Here is a 22,210-nt window from a genome sequence, read left to right on the forward strand (position 1 = left end):
TAACTGCACTGACTTCAGCTGAGGCCAAGTCTACACAACACAGTTAGGTCGACACAAGGCAGTTCATGTTGGTCTAACAATGTCTGTGTCTACACTACAGCCTTGTCCCACTGATGTAAGTGCCCTACTACACCAGCATAATAACTCCAACTCCACAAGGGGTGTAGGGCTTATGTAGGTGTAGTTAGGGTGACACTGTGTAGACACTGCGTCCCTTACATCGGCTGTTGGAGCCGTGAAATTTGAACTTGTTTGTTTGAAAAGTGTGAATTGGGAGTGCTTTGTTCCAGGTGGGCCTTGAGTGGGCCTGACTGGTATATAAGGGCAGTCAGCAGCGAACCAGCTGAGCGGCGAACAGCAGGAGTTTGCCTGGGAGTTCGCGTGGGGAGAGCGCACTGAGGCTTTCATCTGCAGGTTTCTCTGAGTAGTTCCTGCAACAGCTGTGAAAGCTCTTAAGAGGACGGTGATATGGAAGGTGAGTGATCAGCTGTTGTAACCTGCACAGGTTGTGCCATGTTTGTCTTTCTTCCACAGGACAGAAACGACTTTGTCTGTACAAAGTGCAAGCTGGTCTCCATATTGGAAGAGAAGGTTCAAGGGCTGGAGAAATGAGTATCGACTCTGCGTTGCATAAGGGAAAATGAAGATTTCCTGGTCAGGAGATGCTTCTACGGCCACAACGTTCTGAAGATTCAGAGCAGGCGCAGCAGGGACAGAAGGACTGTGAAGAGGTTTGGCAGCATGTGACCTCCAGAAGGAGAAAGAGGAACGTCCATGCACCAGCAATGGAGATACAGGTGAGCAATCGTTTCCATGTTCTCTCTACAGGTACTAATGCAGAGAGTGGACTAGATGACCCATCTGAGGGAAGGGAGCAGAAGGAGACTCCACCGATTGGAAGGCAAAAGATGCACTGTCCTAGGGATGGGGGTTCCACGACCACCACTCCCAAGAGGAGGAGGAGGGTGGTGGTGGTCGGTGACGCCTTCCTCAGGGGGACTGAGTCATCTATCTGCCGCCCCGACCGGGAAAACCGAGAGGGCTGCTGCTTGCCAGGAGCTAGGATACACGATGTGACGGAGAGACTGCCGAGACTCATCAAGCCCTCGGATCGCTACAACTTCCTGCTTCTCCACGTGGGCACCAATGATACTGCCAAGAATGACCTTGAGCGGATCACTGCAGACTACGAGGCTCTGGGAAGAAGGATAAAGGAGTTTGAGGCGCAAGTGGTGTTCTCGTCCATCCTCCCTGTGCAAGGAAAAGGCCTGGGTAGAGACCGTCGAATCGTGGAAGTCAATGAATGGCTACGCAGGTGGTGTCGGAGAGAAGGCTTTGGATTCTTCGACCATGGGATGGTGTTCCAAGAAGAAGGAGTGTTAGGCAGAGACGGGGTCCACCTAATGAAGAGAGGGAAGAGCATCTTTGCTAGCAGGCTGGCTAACCTAGTGAGGAGGGCTTTAAACTAGGTTCACCGGGGGAAGGAGACCAAAGCCCTGAGGTAAGTGGGGAAATGGAATCCTGGGAGGAAGCACAAGCAGGAGAGCGCAAGAGGGGAGGACTCCTGTCTCATGCGAGAAAAAGGGACGATCGATGAGTTATCTTAAGTGCCTATACACAAATGCAAGAAGCCTGGGAAACAAGCAGGGAGAACTGGAAGTCCTGGCACAGTCAGGGAACTATGATGCGATTGGAATAACAGAGACTTGGTGGGATAACTCACATGACTGGAGTACTGTCATAGATGGATATAAACTGTTCAGGAAGGACAGGCAGGGCAGAAAAGGTGGGGAAGTTGCGTTGTATGTAAGAGAGGAGTATGACTGCTCAGAGCTCCTGTATGAAACTGCAGAAAAACCTGAGAGTCTCTGGATAAAGTTGAGAAGTGTGAGCAACAAGGGTGATGTCGTGGTTGGAGTCTGCTATAGACCACCAGACCAGGGGGATGAGGTGGATGAGGCTTTTTTCTGGCAATTAGCAGAAGTTGTTAGATCGCAGGCCCTGGTTCTCATGGGAGACTTTAATCACCTTGATATCTGCTAGGAGAGCAATACAGCGGTGCACAGGCAATCCAGGAACTTTTTGGAAAGTGTAGGGGACAATTTCCTGGTGCAAGTGCTGGAGGAACCAACTAGGGTCAGAGCTTTTCTTGACCTGCTGCTCACAAACAGGGAAGAATTAGTAGGGGAAGCAAAAGTGGATGGGAACCTGGGAGGCAGTGACCATGAGATGGTCAAGTTCAGGATCCTGACACAAGGAAGAAAGGAGAGCAGCAGAATACGGACCCTGGACTTCAGAAAAGCAGACTTTGACTCCCTCAGGGAACAGATGGGCAGGATCCCCTGGGAGAATAACATGAAGGGCAAAGGGCTCTAGGAGAGCTGGCTGTATTTTAAAGAATCCTTATTGCGGTTGCAGGAACAAACCATCCCGATGTGTAGAAAGAATAGTAAATATGGCAGGCCAAATCAGGAAGGCCAAATCACACTTGGAGTTGCAGCTAGCAAGAGATGTTAAGAGTAACAAGAAGGGTTTCTTCAGGTATGTTAGCAACAAGAAGAAAGTCAAGGAAAGTGTGGGCCCCTTACTGAATGAGGGAGGCAACCTAGTGACCGAGGATGTGGAAAAAGCTAATGTACTCAATGCTTTTTTTGCCTCTGTCTTCATGAACAAGGTCAGCTCCCAGACTGCTGCACTGGGCAGCACAAATATGGGGAGAAGGTGACCAGCCCTCTGTGGAGAAAGAAGTTCGGGACTATTTAGAAAAACTGGACGTGCACAAGTCCATGGGGCCAGATGCGCTGCATCCGAGGGTGCTAAAGGAGTTGGAGGATGAGATTGCAGAGCCATTAGCCATTATTTTTGAAAAATCATGGCGATCGGGGGAGGTCCCAGATGACTGGAAAAAGGCTAATGTAGTGCCCATCTTTAAAAAAGGGAAGAAGGAGGATCCGGGGAACTACAGGCCAGTCAGCCTGACCTCAGTCCCTGGAAAAATCATGGAGCAGGTCCTCAAGGAATCAATTCTGAAACACTTAGAGGAGAGGAAAGTGATCAGGAACAGTCAGGATGGATTCACCAAGGGGAAGTTGTGCCTGACTAACCTAATTGCCTTCTATGATGAGATAACTGGCTCTGTGGATGAGGGGAAAGCAGTGGATGTGTTATTCCTTGACTTTAGCAAAGCTTTTGATACAGTCTCCCACAGTATTCTTGCCGCCAAGTTAAAGAAATATGGGCTGGATGAATGGACTGTAAGGTGGACAGAAAGCTGGCTAGATCGTCGGGCTCAATGGGTAGTGATCAATGGCTCCATGTCTAGTTGGCAGCCGGTTTCAAGCGGCGTGCCCCAAGGGTCAGTCCTGGGACCGGTTTTGTTTAATATCTTTATTAATGATCTGGAGGATGGTGTGGACTGCACTCTCAGCAAGTTTGCAGATGACACTAAACTAGGAGGCGTGGTAGATACACTAGAGGGTAGGGATCGGATACAGAGGGACCTAGACAAATTAGAGGATTGGGCCAAAAAAAACCTGATGAGGTTCAACAAGGACAAGTGCAGAGTCCTGCACTTAGGACGGAAGAATCCCATGCACTGCTACAGACTAGGGACCGAATAGCTAGGTAGCAGTTCTGCAGAAAAGGACCTAGGGGTCACAGTGGACGAGAAGCTGGATATGAGTCAACAGTGTGCTCTTATTGCCAAGAAGGCTAATGGCATTTTCGGCTGTATAAGTAGGGGCATTGCCAGCAGATCGAGGAACGTGATCATTCCCCTTTATTCGACATTGGTGAGGCCTCATCTGGAGTAGTGTGTCCAGTTTTGGGCCCCACACTACAAGAAGGATGTGGAAAAATTGGAAAGAATCCAGCGGAGGGCAACAAAAACGATTAGGGGTCTGGAGCACATGACTTATGAGGAGAGGCTGAGGGAACTGGGATTGTTTAGTCTCCAGAAGAGAAGAATGAGGGGGGGATTTGATAGCAGCCTTCAACTACCTAAATGGGGGTTCCAAAGAGGATGGAGCTCGGCTGTTCTCAGTGGTGGCAGATGACCAAACAAGGAGCAACGGTCTCAAGTTGCAGTGGGGGAGCTCCAGGTTGGATATTAGGAAACACTATTTCACTAGGAGGGTGGTGAAGCACTGTAATGCGTTACCTAGGGAGGTGGTGGAGTCTCCTTCCTTGGAGGTTTTTAAGGCCCGGCTTGACAAAGCTCTGGCTGGGATGATTTAGTTGGGAATTGGTCCTGCTTTGAGCAGGGGGTTGGACTAGATGACCTCTTGAGGTCCCTTCCAACCCTGATATTCTATGATTCAATGATTCTATGAAATTGACAAGAAAGCCAGGGAGCTAGAACCCAGCTGCCCTCCACTCCTCTGGAGAGCTGGGTGGCTGGACTCCACTCCTGGCTGGGAGCCAAGATGAGAATGGAACCCTCTCCCAGCTGGGAGCCGCAGGTGGCTAGACCCTGCTTCTGGGGGGAACCAAGAAGCCGGGGCAGCTAATATTGGACATTCCAATAAATCTCCATTGATACTTCCTGTTGGATTGACAGATTTGTAGCTGAGTAGAAAAGGCCTAATTCTGAAATTCTTGAGCATCCAAAACTCTCATTCAAGTCAGAGTATTTGGATATGCAAGGGATGCAACAGTGGGTCCATAGCTTACAGACTGAAAATAAAGTGGCATAATGCACCAACTAGTTTGTAAACTTTGAAAAATCTTTAGAATTCACTAGTTAGTGTCTGTCAAGCACCAAGAAACTGTATCAATGACTATTTCCTTCAAAGAAACCAATATTAGAGCAGAGTACACGTCAACGGTCACATTCATTATTTATATATATATATATACACACACACAATAGAACCTGAGAGTTACAAATGCCTCAGGAATGGAGGATGTTCGTAACTCTGAATAAAACATTATGGTTGTTCTTTCAAAAGTTTACAACTGAACTTAATACAGCTTTGAAACTTTACTACACAGAAGGAAAATATTGCCTTTAACCATCTTAATTTAAATGAAACAAGCACAGAAACAGTTTCCTTAGCTTGTCAAATCTTTTTTTAAAACTGTAATTTTTAAAACTAAAACTTTTTTTAGTAGTTTACATTTAACGCAGTACTGTGCTGTATTTGCTTTTTTGTTGTTGTTTGTTTGTTTTGGTCTCTGCTGCTATCTGATTGCATACTTCCAGTTCCAAGGTGTGCAGTTGACTGGTCAATTCGTAACTCTGGTGTTTGTAACTCTGAGGTTCTACTGTAGTCATAATCAAGACCTGAATGCATTTAAACTTAAAGCTCACTAATTAAAATTGCTAAATTCAGTTGCTTACCATCAGACCTTTTACAGACAGAGAGGTAATTTTCATCACAAGACCCTGTCTTCCAGGTCCCATCAACATCTAAATAAACACAGGCCAAGTTCTGTTTTGGCTCGTCACTGGCCCACTTAGAGTACTTGATTCTCCAGTTATCAGTCCACTTGTAAAAGCCACTAGTCTAAAAACAAAAGACAATTAAGATAATATTGCATCCAAAAACTGTCTTAAAAAAAAAAAAAGAACATTACGGTCACAAACTCACACACTCAAATGTCAGAAATAAGTTTGTCTATAAAACCTTAATTCAGCCCCCTTGTGTGCATGCATTATGATATCATCTTTAATTACATGATCACACACTTTTTTCTACAGGATGCCTGCTTCTTTCAGAGCACAGAATGGACAGTGCTCACCTAATGGGCAATTATTCAAAATTAGATTTTATCCTCATTGTTCAATATACGTCCCCATGCCTTATTTATGGCACACTACTCAAATCCTGCTTTGAAAACAGAATTATTCACTTCCTAATGGGCTTTTTTATGGTACTCATCACTGTAGTATCTGAGTGCTTCACAAACATTAATGAGGTGAAGTGACATTATTATTCCCATTTGACAGATCAGGAACTGGTGCACAGAGACATTAATGTCAAAAGTGTTCACTAATTTTGAGTGGCCTGTGACAGATGCATATGACCTGATTTTTCAGGTAACTTAGCATTATAAAGCACTTTGTATGTTCAGATCACAGATCTCATTTTCTTCAGTTGCAGCTGTGAGTGCTCAGGACTTCTGCAAAATAGGCCCCAAATATCCCAAGTCGGGCACCCAGAAAACAGGCACACACACAATTAGGTCATGTCTACATTGGGATACTAAGGAAAGTTAAGGCAAATCAACCAAAGGTGTGATGTTAAAATGCATAAGTTAAAGCAGGGGTCGGCAAACTTTCAGAAGTGGTGTGCCGAGTCTTCATTTATTCACTCTGATTTAAGGTTTCGCGTGCCAGTAATACATTTTAACGTTTTTAGAAGGTCTCTTTCTATAAGTCTATAATATATTACTAAACTATTGTTGTATGTAAAGCAAATAAGGTTTTTAAAATGTTTAAGAAAGTTCATTTAAAATTAAATTAAAATGCAGACCCCCCCGGACCGGTGGCCAGGACCCAGGCAGTGTGAGTGCCACTGAAAATCAGCTCACGTGCTGCCTTCGGCACGCGTGCCATAGGTTGCCTACCCCTGAGTTAAAGTATATTAAACTCCCACATGGATGCTCAAAGGAGGATTAAGTTACAGCGAGCTAAGGTTACTTTACTCCTAAGTGAGAGCATCTACACGGGGGATTAACTTGTGCACATTGATTTCACACCTTTAGTTGATTTGCCTTAACTTCCGAGTATTCCGTGTAGATATGGGCTTACTGACCACCTGTGAAAATGTTAATTTAGTGACTCATCCAGCATTACACAGGAACTCTGGGGCAGAGACAGAATCCATTTCTCCAAGAGTATTCTATTACCTAAACCATGAGACCATCCTTGCAACCATACACCTTCCAACGTTTGCAACATATGTCTCCGTGGTCCTACAGACAACAGCCTCATTCACTGCACAGCCCCAAGTCATTCAATGAGCACTTTCCAGGCTTTGCACTGAATGAAGCAGGGATACTATGGGAAAAAATAGTATGTGATCATATGATTAAAGACAATAGCATAACACATAGGTGGAAGGAGTCCAAATTAAGGTTGCACAAGCAATATTCTTAACAGTCATCATTTTTAAAATGTATTTTCCTAGTTTTTTGTTTGTTTAAAGCAAACTGAAAAAACACAAATTCCACCATGGGAACTATATTGATTCCCATTGGTCTTATAGGTAGGGCTAGAACTTTTGGCTCCACAGCACAGACCTCCGCTACTTGAGCTAACAGAGTAACTGACAGCAGTTGTAGATTGTTATCCTCTATGTAGGCCAGCCATTGCAGGGAGAAGAGGCACAAATGTGTCAACCAATTTTGCCACAATTTGCTGACAGGAGTGGAATGTTGAGGCTCAAGTTCCTTGGGTAGTGGTCATAGACTTTCTGCCTCTGACCTCCCCAAGCCTGACTCCTTCTTCCCTGGGCCTCCCCAGCCTGCCCTTGACTCAGCCTGTCGGCCCCCCTCCCCCGGCCTCTTGTTCCAGTTCTCCATCTTCCTGAACTCCTCATCCTAGTTTCTTCAACCCCAGCACCCTTATCTCAATCTCCCACCCCTCTCAGCCTCCCTTGGCTCCTTGTCCCATCCCCTGCCTTGCTACCCCTGCCACAGCTTCTTGACCCAGTTCCAGTCCCTCATGTTTCCCCAGTTCCATTGCCCACCCTTTCCAACTCTTTGTCCCAGTCTGACCCCCTCACCCCGGTATCTTCATCCCACTGTCCCCAGGCTCAGCTGCTCAGCCCTGTGCATTCCAGCCATGCTTCCTCCTACTCCTCCTGCTCACTTCCAAGCAAGGAGAGCACAAGAAAGGTCGACTCCCTGCTCATGGTTCCTGTGCCTGGGACCTCGGTGGCCCCTGACTGGCAGGCAGAGCATTGCAGGGAGAGTCTTTGCTCTGGCCCTGCAGCCTAGGGATGGAGCAATTGCTCTGAGGAGAAGGAATGGTACAAGCTCAGTCTGGTTGCACACAGGCACAGTGAGGGAATGGAGCATGCCCACAGCAAGTGGAATCTCTGGATAACTTAGCTGCCAAACTCTATCAAGTCCCTGCTGAACATGGGTGAACTGAAATTTTCAGAGGCTAATAACTCAGCCAAATTTGGGCAGATTATCATGGGGAGGGCGAGTAGCAGATCCTTGACCCCCTCCCCTGTCAGATTTAAACCCCTCCTTCAAAGTACGGAGGGACTAAAGATTCCCAACAAAATGGTTGTGAGAACTAATTAAGAATGTAAGTAAACAGATGTGGTAGCACTGCAGCCCTAGCCACTGGAACAAACAATGGCAGTGATGAGCCTCTGCAGTAAATTCAGCCCAAAGTATTCCCAAGCCTGAGTTCTATACGTCTGCAGGCATCTGGGGGAGAGAAGTCTGCCAAAAAGGCAGCCTGAAGTGGCCCACACCACTTGTAACCCACATTCTGCAATAGTCTGGGGGTCCAGTGAAATGCAAAGAGGATGGCATGGACTGGGAATGGTGTGATACCCGAGCAGCTATGGGATAAGTTGATTTAATACATCCCCTTGTCATTCTCCCTGGAGTTTAAAATTGCACCAATTCAATGGAAATTCTGAAGGAGGGCAAGCAACAGTAACACTGCCTGCCGTTCCTCAGTATCAATCAGGCACCAGCTTCAGTGAATCAGGCCTTGAGGCTTTTGGGATCTTCAACCATTTTGCTAAATCATTGTTTTCAAAAGGAATACACACCCCTTTCACCTGCTGTTGGTTTGTCCCTTCTCCCATTCCCAGGATTCCCCATCTGCACCTCTCCCCATGTTCTTCCACGGCTTCTCTCCCTCCCCCACCATTTTGATGGCTTCCACTCTCCTATTGGTTTCCTCACATTACTGTGTATCCACAGGTATATAATTCCATCCACAGCTTATCTCTTCTTCACATACCCTTTTCTGTGTCTCCCCCATTCCCATTTCCATGGTTCCCACCATTCCCTAGCTATAGTTTAAGCTGCTTTTGAAGCACGCTAACAGGAACAGTGGGAGTTCTTTCACAATCACTACTCAACTATGAGACAAAAGCAAGCACATCAAATAGAGCCCTGGGTAATAACTGCAGACAGCACTCGAGTAAGGAATGTGGGAGGTCTGATTTGACATAGATCAGCAGCATCATAGTCACACTTATTTGATGTTCTTACCACATTGCTGTTAAGACCTATCCATACAGGCTGCCCGACTTTTAACACTTGTAGCCACAGGAATGACTGGCTGTAGGGATCTAAAATACTGGCAAGTTCTGAGTATTCAGCCTTGCAGTTTTTTCGTGCTTCTTCCCAGTTCATTCTGGAACTGATGAGTGAATAGCTACTGTTACCATAAAGGGTAAAGCCAGATACTGGAACTGTTGTTTGGAAATTATATAATTTAGGATCTGTAGTAAAAAACCAAACACATGGAAAGGTAATTTTGTAGTACATGGACTTATTGTTCCACCGAACAACAAATGTCGGCAGTATTCGAACACTTAAGAGTGGTAGCACTAACAGAAATTAAGACTGGATGCACGTCCCAGCCAGGACTTCAGTGACAAAAAACATGATTCAGAGTTCTTTTATAAAAAGCCATGGTCCTTGTTGCTCTGACTGGCCATTACTGAGCCAGACTCTCCCATGGATTTATACTCATTTGGCTCCCTATGCACTGGATAGTGATTAGCTTTAATGCAGCTGTATGTACTAAGTGGAAGCACAATCTTCTCACCCACTAACCAACTAATCATCCCATCCAAAGCAAGTCACGCTCTCCTCGTGGTTCTGGTGGGTTGTAGCAGGGGGACTCTTATAAAGCTTCCCTTTGGGCTACTCATCATTGTGAGGAGGGGTCCCAGGTCAGAATAGGCTGCAGGAGAAACAGCTCTGGCCTTTGGTGCTCTCCCAGGGCCGGCTCTGGCTTTTTTGCCGCCCCAGGCAAAAAAGACTCCCGCCGCCCTCCCCCACCCCCGGCGGGGAGCGCGGCAGGAGAGGGCGCCAAGCCCGGCAGCGGCTCCGCTCTCCCCGGCTGGCCGGAGCTCCGGGAGAGGGCGACAAGCCTGGCCGCGGGCCCGCTCTCCCTGGCCTGCCGGAGCTCCGGGAGAGGGCGACAAGCCTGGCCGCGGCCCCGCTCTCCCTGGGTGAGCGCCGCCCACCTCCAGGTGCCGCCCCAAGCACATGCTTGGAGGGCTGGTGCCTGGAGCCGGCCCTGTGCTCTCCCATTCTTGTATCTATGTAAGAGCAGGATGCTGCATGGCATATGCTGTCTTTTCTATAGGCCAGGCTGCTACATGTATTAGAGATCAGTGTACGTGCTTGTTTTGTTAAAATGTTAACACATAAGGCTGTGAAACTCATTTCATGTAGAGGCCAAAGATGATGTGCTGTATTTGGAAAGTCAGCATTTAAACCATAAAGACAATCTAAAAATCACAGTCAAGTTTTTAATGCAATTAACTTGGAAGCTTGGGGAGAAAGAACTCACCAGTGTTCCTCTGGCATATGTAGCTTTTGTTCATTTGGCAGTCTACATCTTTCCATTTCCCTGCTTCCTCAATGGGGTCCTTTATCATAACAACACAATCAGCCTGGGGGGAAATGATACATAAATGAGTAAGAATAAATAAACAGCAAGCAAGAAACAATCCTCTTCCTTCTGGATCTGCAGACCCAGATAGCTTGCATGGTTGAATCAGCTATGTATCTGTCTGTCACTATTTATATCCACTCTGGTCCACATTATCTAATCATCTATTGAATTGCTTCATATTTCAACAGAACTGCTAGTGTTGTTGTGATGGTATTTCCAAATCGCATCATCTCCCATGGGGCAGCCCTTTAAAACCAACTTCTCTATTGTTCAGGGTGCTGTTGTGACCGCTCACCCCATTCATTTCAGATCACTTATCAGCTATATGTTTTTATTGTTAAAAGGAGACATACTTAGTCAAGACAATAAAGTAAGAGCACAACAAATGGAACTACAGCCATTATTCCACATTAACCATTTCATTTATTATTGAACCACACACAATTATGTTTTGCTATTAAAATAACTTGACATAATGCTGGGGAAAATTTCAAAGCCCACAGCAGAAGCTTATTCTGAAGGAATGTTTAGTGGTTAGTGCATGGGGGGAATGAAAACAAGAGGCACAGATTCCTCTTCGTTTGAGGAATTTATTCATACAATTGTATTTCATGATAACTTATGCATGAGTGCATATCTGCATCTGATATTTACAAATACACACCATCCTCTTAATTTTATTATTCATTCTAATAATCCCTTACAAGGCTCCAAAGTTACAGAGTTATTGTCCGATCATCTTGTAACCTTTACCCGTGTGAGTTTCCTGAGTAGTCCCAGTGAAGTCAGTGGGTCTATTCATTTGAGTAAGGTTTGCAGAATATGGACCTTATTCCATCCATTTGTTTGGATTCATATTGTATCATAGAGAAAAGCTAAAACAGAAATTTAAATAAACCCCCTGAGTGTCATTTACTGTCTGCAAATACTTTATGTCCAGGAAAGCACCAACCAAATATAGTTCTGGGCTTTTGCAAAGAAATATTTGAAAATGAAGCTCCAAACACATGGTTCTACTGTAAGCTGACATAGCTATCCCTTTCTGCTAGTAAAAGATCTGGAACTCTGCACCCTGACCATTCTACTCTCAACAGCAAAAAGTGAATGGAAATAAGTCTACATAAGAAATAAATTGTGCAAGTTATATATGGTTTGATTGACCTTATCAAATGTATGATAGTTTAATGATCATTTGCAATCCACATTTACCTGACTGCGATAATTTGGGAAACTGTTGGCCCAGTTTGTATAGTAGACACCACTTCCATCTGTCCATAGGAATGTGTACTCAGAATTTATATCATTCAGTCCAATCCAGGTATCAGTTGAAGCATCCTTGAAGTGGGTGATGAGGAAGGCTGAAGGAAAACAAACATTTTTACAAGTGAAGCATGAAGACACCAAAATATCCGGAGCGAGAATCATAGTTATAAAATATAAACAAAATTGTTTTAATAGATTTATCACTTTAGACCAGCAATTTCACAGCTGAGATGGTTTCCCTGGCAGTTAAATCAGAAGTTGGGTGTGTCTAGCTATCATTTTCCCTAAGTCTGATTCTGCAACATTTAATCAATTTGAATGGTACTTATGCAGGTGCACAGTCTGATTTCATGTGGTTTTGGATTTTAAAAACACAATCTATCATAGGACAAGTTCCAAGTTTCAAATTTTAGCATTACAGCACTTGCAACACCAGTCTATCTGCTACTAATTCCTCCAAGGCTGGGACTTTAAAAAAGGTGACTTAGGAAAGCCACTAATACATGCACATAAATGTTATCAAAATTACATTTTTCTCAGCTAACTTAAGTGTCAATTAATTATTAGTTTTAAGCGAAAGTAGCAGGCTCTATTATAAAAACTGAAGCTTTAAAAATCTTTAATTTGTATGTTAGGGGGATTAGCTGATTTCTCATCCAATACCAAAATGCCTGTACCAGGGGTGGGCAAACTATGGCCCAAGGGCCGCATCCAGCCCACCAGATGTTTTAATCCAGCCCTTGAGCTCCCGCTGGGGAGCAGGGTTGGGGGCTTACCCCAGTCCGCATGGCTCCTGGAAGCAGCAGCATGTCTCCCCTCCAGCTCCTACATGCAGGGGCAGCCAGGGGGCTCGGTACGCTGCCCCACCCCAAGTGTGGCCCCCGCAGCTCCCATTGGCTGGGAACCATGGCCAATGGGAGCCACCTTGCCGTGCCTCCGCATAGGAGCTGGAGGGGGGACATGCCACTGCTTCTGGGAACTGCTTGAGGTAAGCGCCGCCTGGAGCCTGCACGCCTGACCCCCCTCCCCATGCCCCAACCCCCTGCCCCAGCCCTGATCCCCCTCCTGCCCTCAGAACACCTCGGTCCCAGCCTGGAGCACCCTCCTGCACCCCCAACCCCTCATCCCCAGACCCACCCCAGAGACCACACCCTCAGCTGGAGCCCTCATCCCCTCCCGCACCCCAACCCCCAATTTCATGAGTATTCATGGCCCGCCATACAATTTCCATACCCAGATGTGGCCCTTGGGCCAAAAGGTTTGCCCACCCCTGGCCTATACATTGCACCTTGCACTTCTTCACTTGGTATGGAAGCCAGGTTTCCTTCCAAATTTATACAAGCCGTTCGTGCAGCATGCCACGTCAATTTCTCATTTTCACTGGAGCCGAATATTTTGAAACACTGAAAAAGAAAAGTATGCTGAAGGCTGTAATCTAATACCATTTCACATCAAAAACATCTGAAATTAACAAGATCAATTTCTGGCGTTGTACAGGAGGTCAGAATAGATGATCTAATGGTCCCTTCTGGTCTTAAAAATCTATGAATCTACAAAAAGAAAATATGCACACTGGAGAACTAACATAAAAGCTCCTTTTCTTTAGCATCCAGTGAGAAACTTAACTGATTAGTGGTTAGGAGAACAGAATATGGCTGTAAGATAACAAAGTAAGCATATAATAAAAGAGGAGGAAAAGCTTTTATCTTATCAATTAAAGGACTAAAGATAAAGAAATACCCTCTGGCCTGTTAAAAATGGTGAGGGAAATATACATATTAGCAGTGAAATAACAAAATAATTTGGTCCTGGCTATAAATAACCCTCCTCATCCAACAGAAAGATTCCAGTGAAAAGTGGGGGGAAAGGAGAGGAAGGGGAGGAGAGGGGTAAAAGCACTATGAAAGAAAACAATTTCCCATTAGATAAAGTTACATTTTCCCCCCACTTTTTGTATTTCTTCCGTCAACCTTTTTCAACCAATGGTAAAAGTGTAACTATTTGTACCACTGGTGCATTTGTCTGACAGGAAATGTGGATGATACATTTTGAATGTCTCATTGAACAGTAACCTGTCAAATATCCTTCTGTGCAATCTCTGTTCATTTGAGCATTTCAGGCCATAACATACAGGGTAGTAACAGTAAGTTCTTCCTACAGTGCTGATACCTTTGTATTCAAAGAACTTTTAGTTGGTATAAATGTGACTTTTGAGTTTGCTAGGATGATACAGCTGCAGCTCTACCACTAGAAGGCAATGTTTTCACATGCTGCTGCTGCTAACACCTTGTAGATGATTGTTCACCACTGTGAACTCTGTACAGTTCCACACTGTCTCCTGGATGATCTACTGGTACCAGCATCTTAGAGAACAAGACAAGGGGGAGCGAATATAAAGTTGTACTACATTTGTCTCACAGTGGAGAGACAAAAAGTACTTGCATAAATATCGACTTTTTGTGCATCAGTGGGCAATTCCAAATCAATGTACACCCATTCCGGAAGGCATGCATTTATATTCTGCAATTCTGAATACATCCTATTGGGAAAGAGGGAGCTTTGTACAGATTTATGGGGGTTTTTTCTTCGAATTCATTCTAGCTGAGAAGCAGCTTTACATTCTCTGTTCATGCCGACAGCTGGCACTTTTGCTCACTGAACATGTATCAAAGTATACATCAAGTATAAATTACAAACAAAACAGCACACATTTGGTTAGTGATACAATCTTTTTAAAATTAAGCATTTGCAAAGTAATTGCAGGAATGGTGCCTAAGCCATTTAAAACCTATAGTAACTCACAAACTCATTTCTTAGATTATTTAAATATGGATATAATGTCACCAGAATGGCCTGATCAGCCAATCAGAACACAACTTCGGATAATCTAAACCCATACTACAATAATAAAAGACAAAAATATAATTTTTTGTTCAGTTTCTTTTGCAAATAAAATAAAATATATGGAAGATGTTTGCTACTATACCTTGTTATTAAACAAAAACCAATTTTGAGGGCATCCCCCTAGAGGTGCAAGTGATGTGGGAACAACTACTGAATGAGTAGTAGTATTGAGCCTTTCACAGATAAAGCCTTTTGGAGCACCACAGTTCAGATCATTCCACATACCTGGAACATATTAAATATGGAAAGTAAATTACTGGACAAGATGAAGACTGGAATGAAAATCTACCCCTTCTTCTGGTGATTACAGTATAGAAAGTACAGTTAGTTGGGATTTTCCTCCTGCAACTTTTAGGGTTCAGACACCTTAGGGGGAGAACAGGGGATATGAATCCCAAAGAATAAACAGTTGAATCAGCTGGTTGTATACAATGTTATTGTGTTATAAAAATACATCACGGAAGGTCTTTTATGAAAGCTTGTAATGTTCTGAACTTGATTGTCACTATGAGATACGTATACAAGTTATGGTTATGCATGTATGCATATGGGGTGGTGGAAAGAGAGAGAGAGAGAGAGAAAATTATAATTGTAACTTTGGTGCAACTTCACCTCCACCTCACCACAGAGCGGTGAAACAATCAGACAGGGAGGGGCAGATGAGAATATTCCAAGTACCTAACATTGTACAACCCAGGAAAAGGCAAATGGTGGGCCATTAAAGTTAATGGGACAACACTGAAACAGCTTAAAACTGAAAAGAAAACACCAGTCTTGGAAAACTAAGAAAGAAGGGAATTTCCCCTACTGTGAATCATCATAATTTGAGAGAAAATTAAAAAAACAAACAAACAAAAAAAACCCTGCTAACTCTATAAGAAGGGAAGGGATTTGAAGTGAAAGGTATCCAGAAACTGAGGAGCAGACCTTTAAGTGGAAAGCTGTATGTAAAATGCTGGATCCACTTTATGACAGGGGGCATGCTGGGAAACTCTTCAAAGACAAAAGGTAACTTGTACTAGAAAAGGGAATTTATCTAATTAGAAAGTATAACACCTGTGGTTGCATCTTTATGTGTATTTTCTGTGTAACTTGTGTGTGTTTGCTTCCCCTTACTTGTTCATCTTTGAATCTGCGATTTTTCTATTAAATACATTTTTGTTTATGTTTCTCCCAAGCAGGTCTCTGTTGTACAAAACGTCTGGCGTGTGTGTATGAAGGTGAACTGATAACGAGAAGAAGGCTGTTTTTCACACCTTCAGGGGTGACGAACCAAAAGAGAAAAGTCCGAGTGTCTGGTAGTTAAGAACTCAGGAAGGACGGATTTGGGAAGACTCAGGACCAGTAGGGCTGTTGGTGACACCCTGCAAGGATTGACTAGGCTGGTGGAAGCCAGGGAGACCTTTATGCTTGAGGGCTGGCTACTGGTTTCAGGGCCCTGAGCCATAATAGCATAGTATTAAGGCCCCTAATTTACAAGGCAGGTGGTGACGGAGCCACTTACTGATCTGGGTGGTCCCCAAAATGTCACAGATCCCAGGAAAATTTTGTTGAAAAAGAAAGATTGTTTTCATAATTTCCATGGAAATTTTCAAGTGTTTGTAAAAAAAAACCTAAGTGTGTAATATTTCATCTGAACACCTACCCATTCTCCTCTATAGGCCAGGCTTCCTGGTCAGACTACATCTCTTGATGAGGGGAAAGTGCACCGTGCAGTTGCATGGCCCAAGTGGATCAGTAGAGGTGAAGTCTGGCTGGGGGCACAGCCCATAGGGAAGAATAAGGACATGAAACTCCCAAACTACAATGCTCAGGTGGCATCTCAGTGACATTCAGAATCAAAATAGGTTTGGTTTTCAGACAAACCCCGCCCCCCCCCAACCCTTTCTTTTTTTTTTTTTTTTTTTTTTGAGTGTTCACTTTTTGATGAAAAATCCAAATTTTCTATGAAAACAGACCCTTTTTGCAAAAAATGTTGTGTAATTGAAACCCCAATTTTCCACTGAAAAACAATTTTCAAGGAACATTTTTTACTAGCCCTAACAGAAAGATGTTAAAGAGTCTCCATGTATGGCATACAACTGGATTAAAGACAATCTTCATAAACAGGAGTTACTTCATACACAATCCTCCTGTTTCCCAGAATAAAAAGAAGTTACCTCTCGTAACTGATTTTCTCCTAAAGTGTTTGCCTCCACAGAGCCACACCACTATTGTCCTATGCTTGGGATAGGGATCTTGGAACCTTTTTGAAGCAGTATCAGTTAGCGCTTACCCCACAAGCCTCTCTCTCATTCTATAGCCAAACATATGCAGTGGCTGTATGTAAACAAACTCTTGTAGGGCAACACCTGTTTAACAGGGAGTTGCTTTGTACAGCTAGTCGGTACTCAAGAACAGTGCAGATCAAAAAGGAATGGAGAAAAGAAAAGGAGGGAAGTGGGTTAAGTGAGCAAACAATACTAATCTATGACTGAAAAATGTCAAAAAAGCTTATAAAGTTTGATATGTGAGTTAAAGATGCCTCTCCCGATGCCTCTTGAGGTGATTTAATATATGAAACCATCACTAGCTGCATATAAAGAAGGAGCTGCAGTGGCACATAAATCATTTTCTACTATAGAACTATAGTAGGTTAACTACTCTTGCAATTTGTTTTAGTATGTTATCTCTATCACTATCAACCTAGGATTCTTATCTGATCCCCCTGCCATAATATCTGAGCACCTCACAACTTGTAATGTATTTATCCTCGCAAGACAGGGAAGTAGTAGTATTATTCTCATCTCTATTTTACACATGAGGGACTGAGGTGCAGAGAGACTAAGTGACTTGGATATATTAGATATCAATTCTCCTTCCCCCTCTTCTGTATTATAAAATATTTATAAATTGTTATTAATTATTTATGCTATAGAAGTGTGTATGGGTCCCAACCAAGGTTGGGGCCCTATTTTGTTAGGGACTACACAAACACATGGTCAGAGACCGTTCCTGTCCTGAAAAGCTTATGCTCTAAATAGATAAGACGAAGTGTCGGAGAAATAAAATGTTTTTCGTCTCTGTTTTCTGATAGAAACTGAGGCAGAGCGTTTAACTGATTTGCCCATGGTCACACAGAAAATTTCTGGTAAAGCCAGGAATTGAACCACGTCTCTTGAGTCCCAGTCCAGTGCCATGCCCACAAAAGGTGACATTTTTTAAAAAGTGCCTGGACTGTCTTAGTGTGATTTATGCTCCACAGTCATTTAGATACTGTTGAAAATCTCACTATCAACCCACTTAATATAATAAATGACTTTACATGAAACATGTGTATCACACACACTTCTATGTCACACAGTGCAGAGCTGTTACAACACTGAAATATTACTATACTCACCTGTACGGGTATACATGACCACACAGTTTTCTTCATTATTTGAAAAGTTAGGTTCATTTGGAGCCCAGGCTACATAGTTTATTGGGGTTCCATCGATCCAGCTAAAAGAAACAATGTAGCAGTAGTTACGGGATAGATCCATTTTTATTTTTTAAGGCCACATTAATCATTTGATTTTACGTTACAGAAATTCTAGCTAAACAACAAAAAGTCAGCTTGGTAAACATGCCTTTTGTAGTAGGAAGAGAGCCTGAGATGTAAGCCCTTGTATTAGGTGCCTGATAGGAAGCCAGAAGCCTGGGCTAAAGTAGTGGTCAAAGCTTTGCTGATATAAAGCAAAGCCTGGTTGTGAGCAAGAGACAGGTCTGCTCACAGAATCTAGCAAGAACAGGGCAGATATTGCAGAAACACACACATTCCTAAGAAGTGCTAGGCACAGAACACTCACACAAACACATTCCAGAAGGGTGGTACCAGAACTCCCCATACCAAGTATGGTACAAACACTCCCCTCCAAAGATAATGAGAACATACTGACCCCTCCTAAAGATAAGGTCAGGATGACAGCGTGATGGATAGAGATATTTTGATTCAACCAACATATACAAGGTAATGGGTGGTAACAACCCACGTCAGGGGGCAGTAACTAACTATGTCAGAGGGGCAATACATAACTTGTTTGTATTGGGGTATAAAATGAAGTCTCAGAGGGAGTGTCTTTGGCTGGCCCAGGGGATAATGGAAAGTCCCACCGTTAACTGAGCCAGTCCATTGCAATGGGCACACATGTGTTAGTGTACCTGTAACCATTGAACAAGGGCATTAGGGCTGTGTTTCATTGACAATAAACCTGACCAAGTGCCTTCACAACTCACTTCAAACTGAGCCTGTGGTTATTGGGCAGTTCAATCGAAGTTTGCTGTGCCAACTATCTGCGCAGAGCTGGGACAGCACACAGAGAACATCTAACATCTAACAATAGCTTTATGTGTGACTTTCATTCATATTAATGGAAATCATATGGCCAAAGTCCTGGAGCTCAAGTAGAGAATATTCTCTTGTTTTTTTAACTTACATTAGCCCTGTGTTCACAATAACTACATTCATTTAAAGTATAGCATCTCAGTGTTAAATGATCAGAGGGGTAGCCGTGTTAGTCTGAATCTGTAAAAAGCAACAGAGGGTCCTGTGGCACCTTTGAGACTAACAGAAGTATTGGGAGCATAAGCTTTCGTGGATAAGAACCTCACTTCTTCAGATGCAAGTCTTGCATCTGAAGAAGTGAGGTTCTTACCCACGAAAGCTTATGCTCCCAATACTTCTGTTAGTGTTAAATGAATGTCATATGTACCTTATTTAGATAGATATACTAATACATTTCATATCAATACATTCTATTTCCCCACCTGCATATTTTCTCAGAGTTCATGGATCACAACACATCACTAAAACAGCTAGCTGAGATAATTGCCTGTAATTGTTGTTCTCTGGACACATACATCTCTGTAGGTTGTTGGGTCAGGGCCCCTACATGTGGATCTAGTGGAAGTTTCCTCAACTCAAAGCCTAATCCATTGGCCCCAAGCAGGTCCTGAATGACAGTCTCCAGTAGGGGGCATCTCAGACACGCTCACTGTATGCATGCTGCTCTCAGCAATGACATAATCACTTCTTATCTTAGTGGTTGGTGAAATACTCCCAAAATAAAAGCTAATTAAAGATGAAAAAAGTCTCAGGTCTCTGGGGAGGAGATGGGCAAGTAATCTGCCAAGGCTGCCTATCAGCAGAGAGCATCAGCTACAGGTGAGCAATTTGCATCTTTTCTTCAAAGATACCCAGCTCAGAACATTCCCAGTTTTTGAGCCAACACAACTCTCTGGATGTCTCTACAAGTAAAATTCTAATAGGAAATACAACACAATGCATAACTGTAAACATACTGTTTCTTGTCAGCGACACTTCCAGAGCCATAGAGAAAGAAACAATATGAAAGAAACTGAGAGAACTATTATAACTGACAAATAGCAGCACATCACCAGGCAAGGAGGAGGGTGAAACACAGAATGGGAGAAGAATAGACCACGGCAAACAGAATTTCCAGGAAGTAATTTGCCCAGACAGTGGGTGTACGAAACAGTAGATCGAGAAGGCAGGACTGCCCCTGGAACAACAGTCCATTAGATGGACTTCCATTAATGCTAATGAAAGTCAGACAAATAAAGTCATCTGCACAAATGAGGCACCCTGAGTAGTGGAGCGAGTGGCTGAAGATGAGGCTCAGAGTGACTGTGACTCATAACCAAATGTCCCAGTAGATGGCACCATAACACTTTGTCTCTCGGTCCATGGCCATAGATGGAAAAAGAAAGATGTTTGAAAAGACAGACCTTGGGAGTAGAGAAGGACCTCTTGGATCCCCATTGACATGGGAAAATATAATTCACAAACACTTTGGGAGAAATTCAGGGGCTGTCCATACAATCACTGAAGAATTTTGTAAGAAAACAAATAAGTCATCAAAGCCTGTAACTTATTCACTCTAAATGTTGAAATCGTTGCCACCAGAAAATAACCTTCTAGGTAAGGAATGTGAATTCACAGGTATTAAATTTTGTGGCTGATGGCTCACTGTGAACTCTGGAGCTGAAGCTGGCATGCTAATATATAGGGAAACAAAGTCAACATGGGGAAAAGTTTCAGAGTAGAAGCCGTGTTAGTCTGTATCCGCAAAAAGAACAGGAGTACTTGTGGCACCTTAGAGACTAACAAATTTATTAGAGCATAAGCTTTCGTGGACTACAGCCCACTTCTTCGGATGCATATAGAATGGAACATATATTGAGGAGATATATATACACACATACAGAGAGCATAAACAGGTGGGAGTTGTCTTACCAACTCTGAGAGGCCAATTAAGTAAGAGAAAAAAACTTTTGAAGTGATAATCAAGCTAGCCCAGTACAGACAGTTTGATAAGAAGTGTGAGAATACTTACAAGGGGAGATAGATTCAATGTTTGTAATGGCTCAGCCATTCCCAGTCCTTATTCAATCCTTTGTTGATTGTGTCTAGTTTGCATATCAATTCTAGCTCAGCAGTCTCTCGTTGGAGTCTGTTTTTGAAGTTTTTCTGTTGTAATATAGCCACCCGCAGGTCTGTCACTGAATGACCAGACAGGTTAAAGTGTTCTCCCACTGGTTTTTGAGTATTTTGATTCCTGATGTCAGATTTGTGTCCATTAATTCTAATAAATGTGTTAGTCTCTAAGGTGCCACAAGTACTCCTGTTCTTTTAACATGGGGAAAAGACGTTCTGCACAGCATGGGCATCACATGGCTCTGGCATTTGGGGAGGCTGGCCCAGGTGCCGGAAGCTCCTCCGGTATCTGGACCATGGTCTCACCTCCTGCTCCACCCCAGCTTGACCTCCTCCCCCGAGGCCTCACCCACACTCCACCCCCAGTTCCGCTCATACTCAGCCCCCTCACCTGCAGCTTGCTGAGTCATGTCACATGCCCAAGACCCACCCTACATGCCGAGTCCCTCTCCTCCTCCATCTCCCCTCCCACAAAGGCGCCCCCACCTGCCGCTCACTGAGTCCTTCCCCGCCTCCACCCCTTCCCACTGCTCACTGAGTCGCTCTATCCCCCTCCCCCAAGACCTCCACTGCCCGCCGCTCGCTTCATTGCTCCACTCCGTGGAGGAGGGGAGAGATTCAGTGAGCAGCTGGCACCTCAGGGTAGGGGGATAGAGGAGAGGAGGGACTCGGCCAGTGGCGGGTGCCTCAGGGAGAGGTGCAACAGGGACAGGAAGAGGTGCAACACAGGCAGAGCCACAGTAGAAAAGTGGGAGGAGGACTTGGGGCAGAGTACAGACGAGGCCACCACAGCCTAGGGGCATCCATGCTTTCAAAGATGGTAAGTTGACGGCTGCGCTGCAGGGGAGGCTTAGCCTCCCCTGGCCTATTGTACCTGCCATCTATGCTGCACAGGTTTTGAATAAAAGGAGATGAAGCTCCAGCGCTGTTGACTATGCCAGAAGCACAAGACCTGA

General features: G+C 44.1%; 1 protein-coding gene across 2 annotated transcripts in view; it reads right to left on the bottom strand.

The window, feature by feature from the left end:
• The window catches only part of LOC101947545 (macrophage mannose receptor 1-like), a 58,353-nt gene that overhangs the window by 9,148 nt on the left and 26,995 nt on the right, over positions 1-22,210 (bottom strand). For both annotated transcript variants that reach the window (XM_008162793.4, XM_042857456.2), the window contains exons 19-25: positions 18,159-18,259; positions 14,859-15,001; positions 13,161-13,275; positions 11,819-11,967; positions 10,505-10,607; positions 9,190-9,422; positions 5,342-5,507 (exon numbers count right to left, since the gene is read on the bottom strand). In XM_008162793.4, the coding sequence (XP_008161015.2) occupies positions 5,342-5,507; positions 9,190-9,422; positions 10,505-10,607; positions 11,819-11,967; positions 13,161-13,275; positions 14,859-15,001; positions 18,159-18,259 (1,010 nt within the window). The remainder of the gene's footprint in view (positions 1-5,341; positions 5,508-9,189; positions 9,423-10,504; positions 10,608-11,818; positions 11,968-13,160; positions 13,276-14,858; positions 15,002-18,158; positions 18,260-22,210) is intronic.

Source organism: Chrysemys picta, chromosome 2 (genome assembly GCF_011386835.1).
Source record: "Chrysemys picta bellii isolate R12L10 chromosome 2, ASM1138683v2, whole genome shotgun sequence".
In the NCBI taxonomy this organism is placed as follows: domain Eukaryota; kingdom Metazoa; phylum Chordata; order Testudines; family Emydidae; genus Chrysemys; species Chrysemys picta.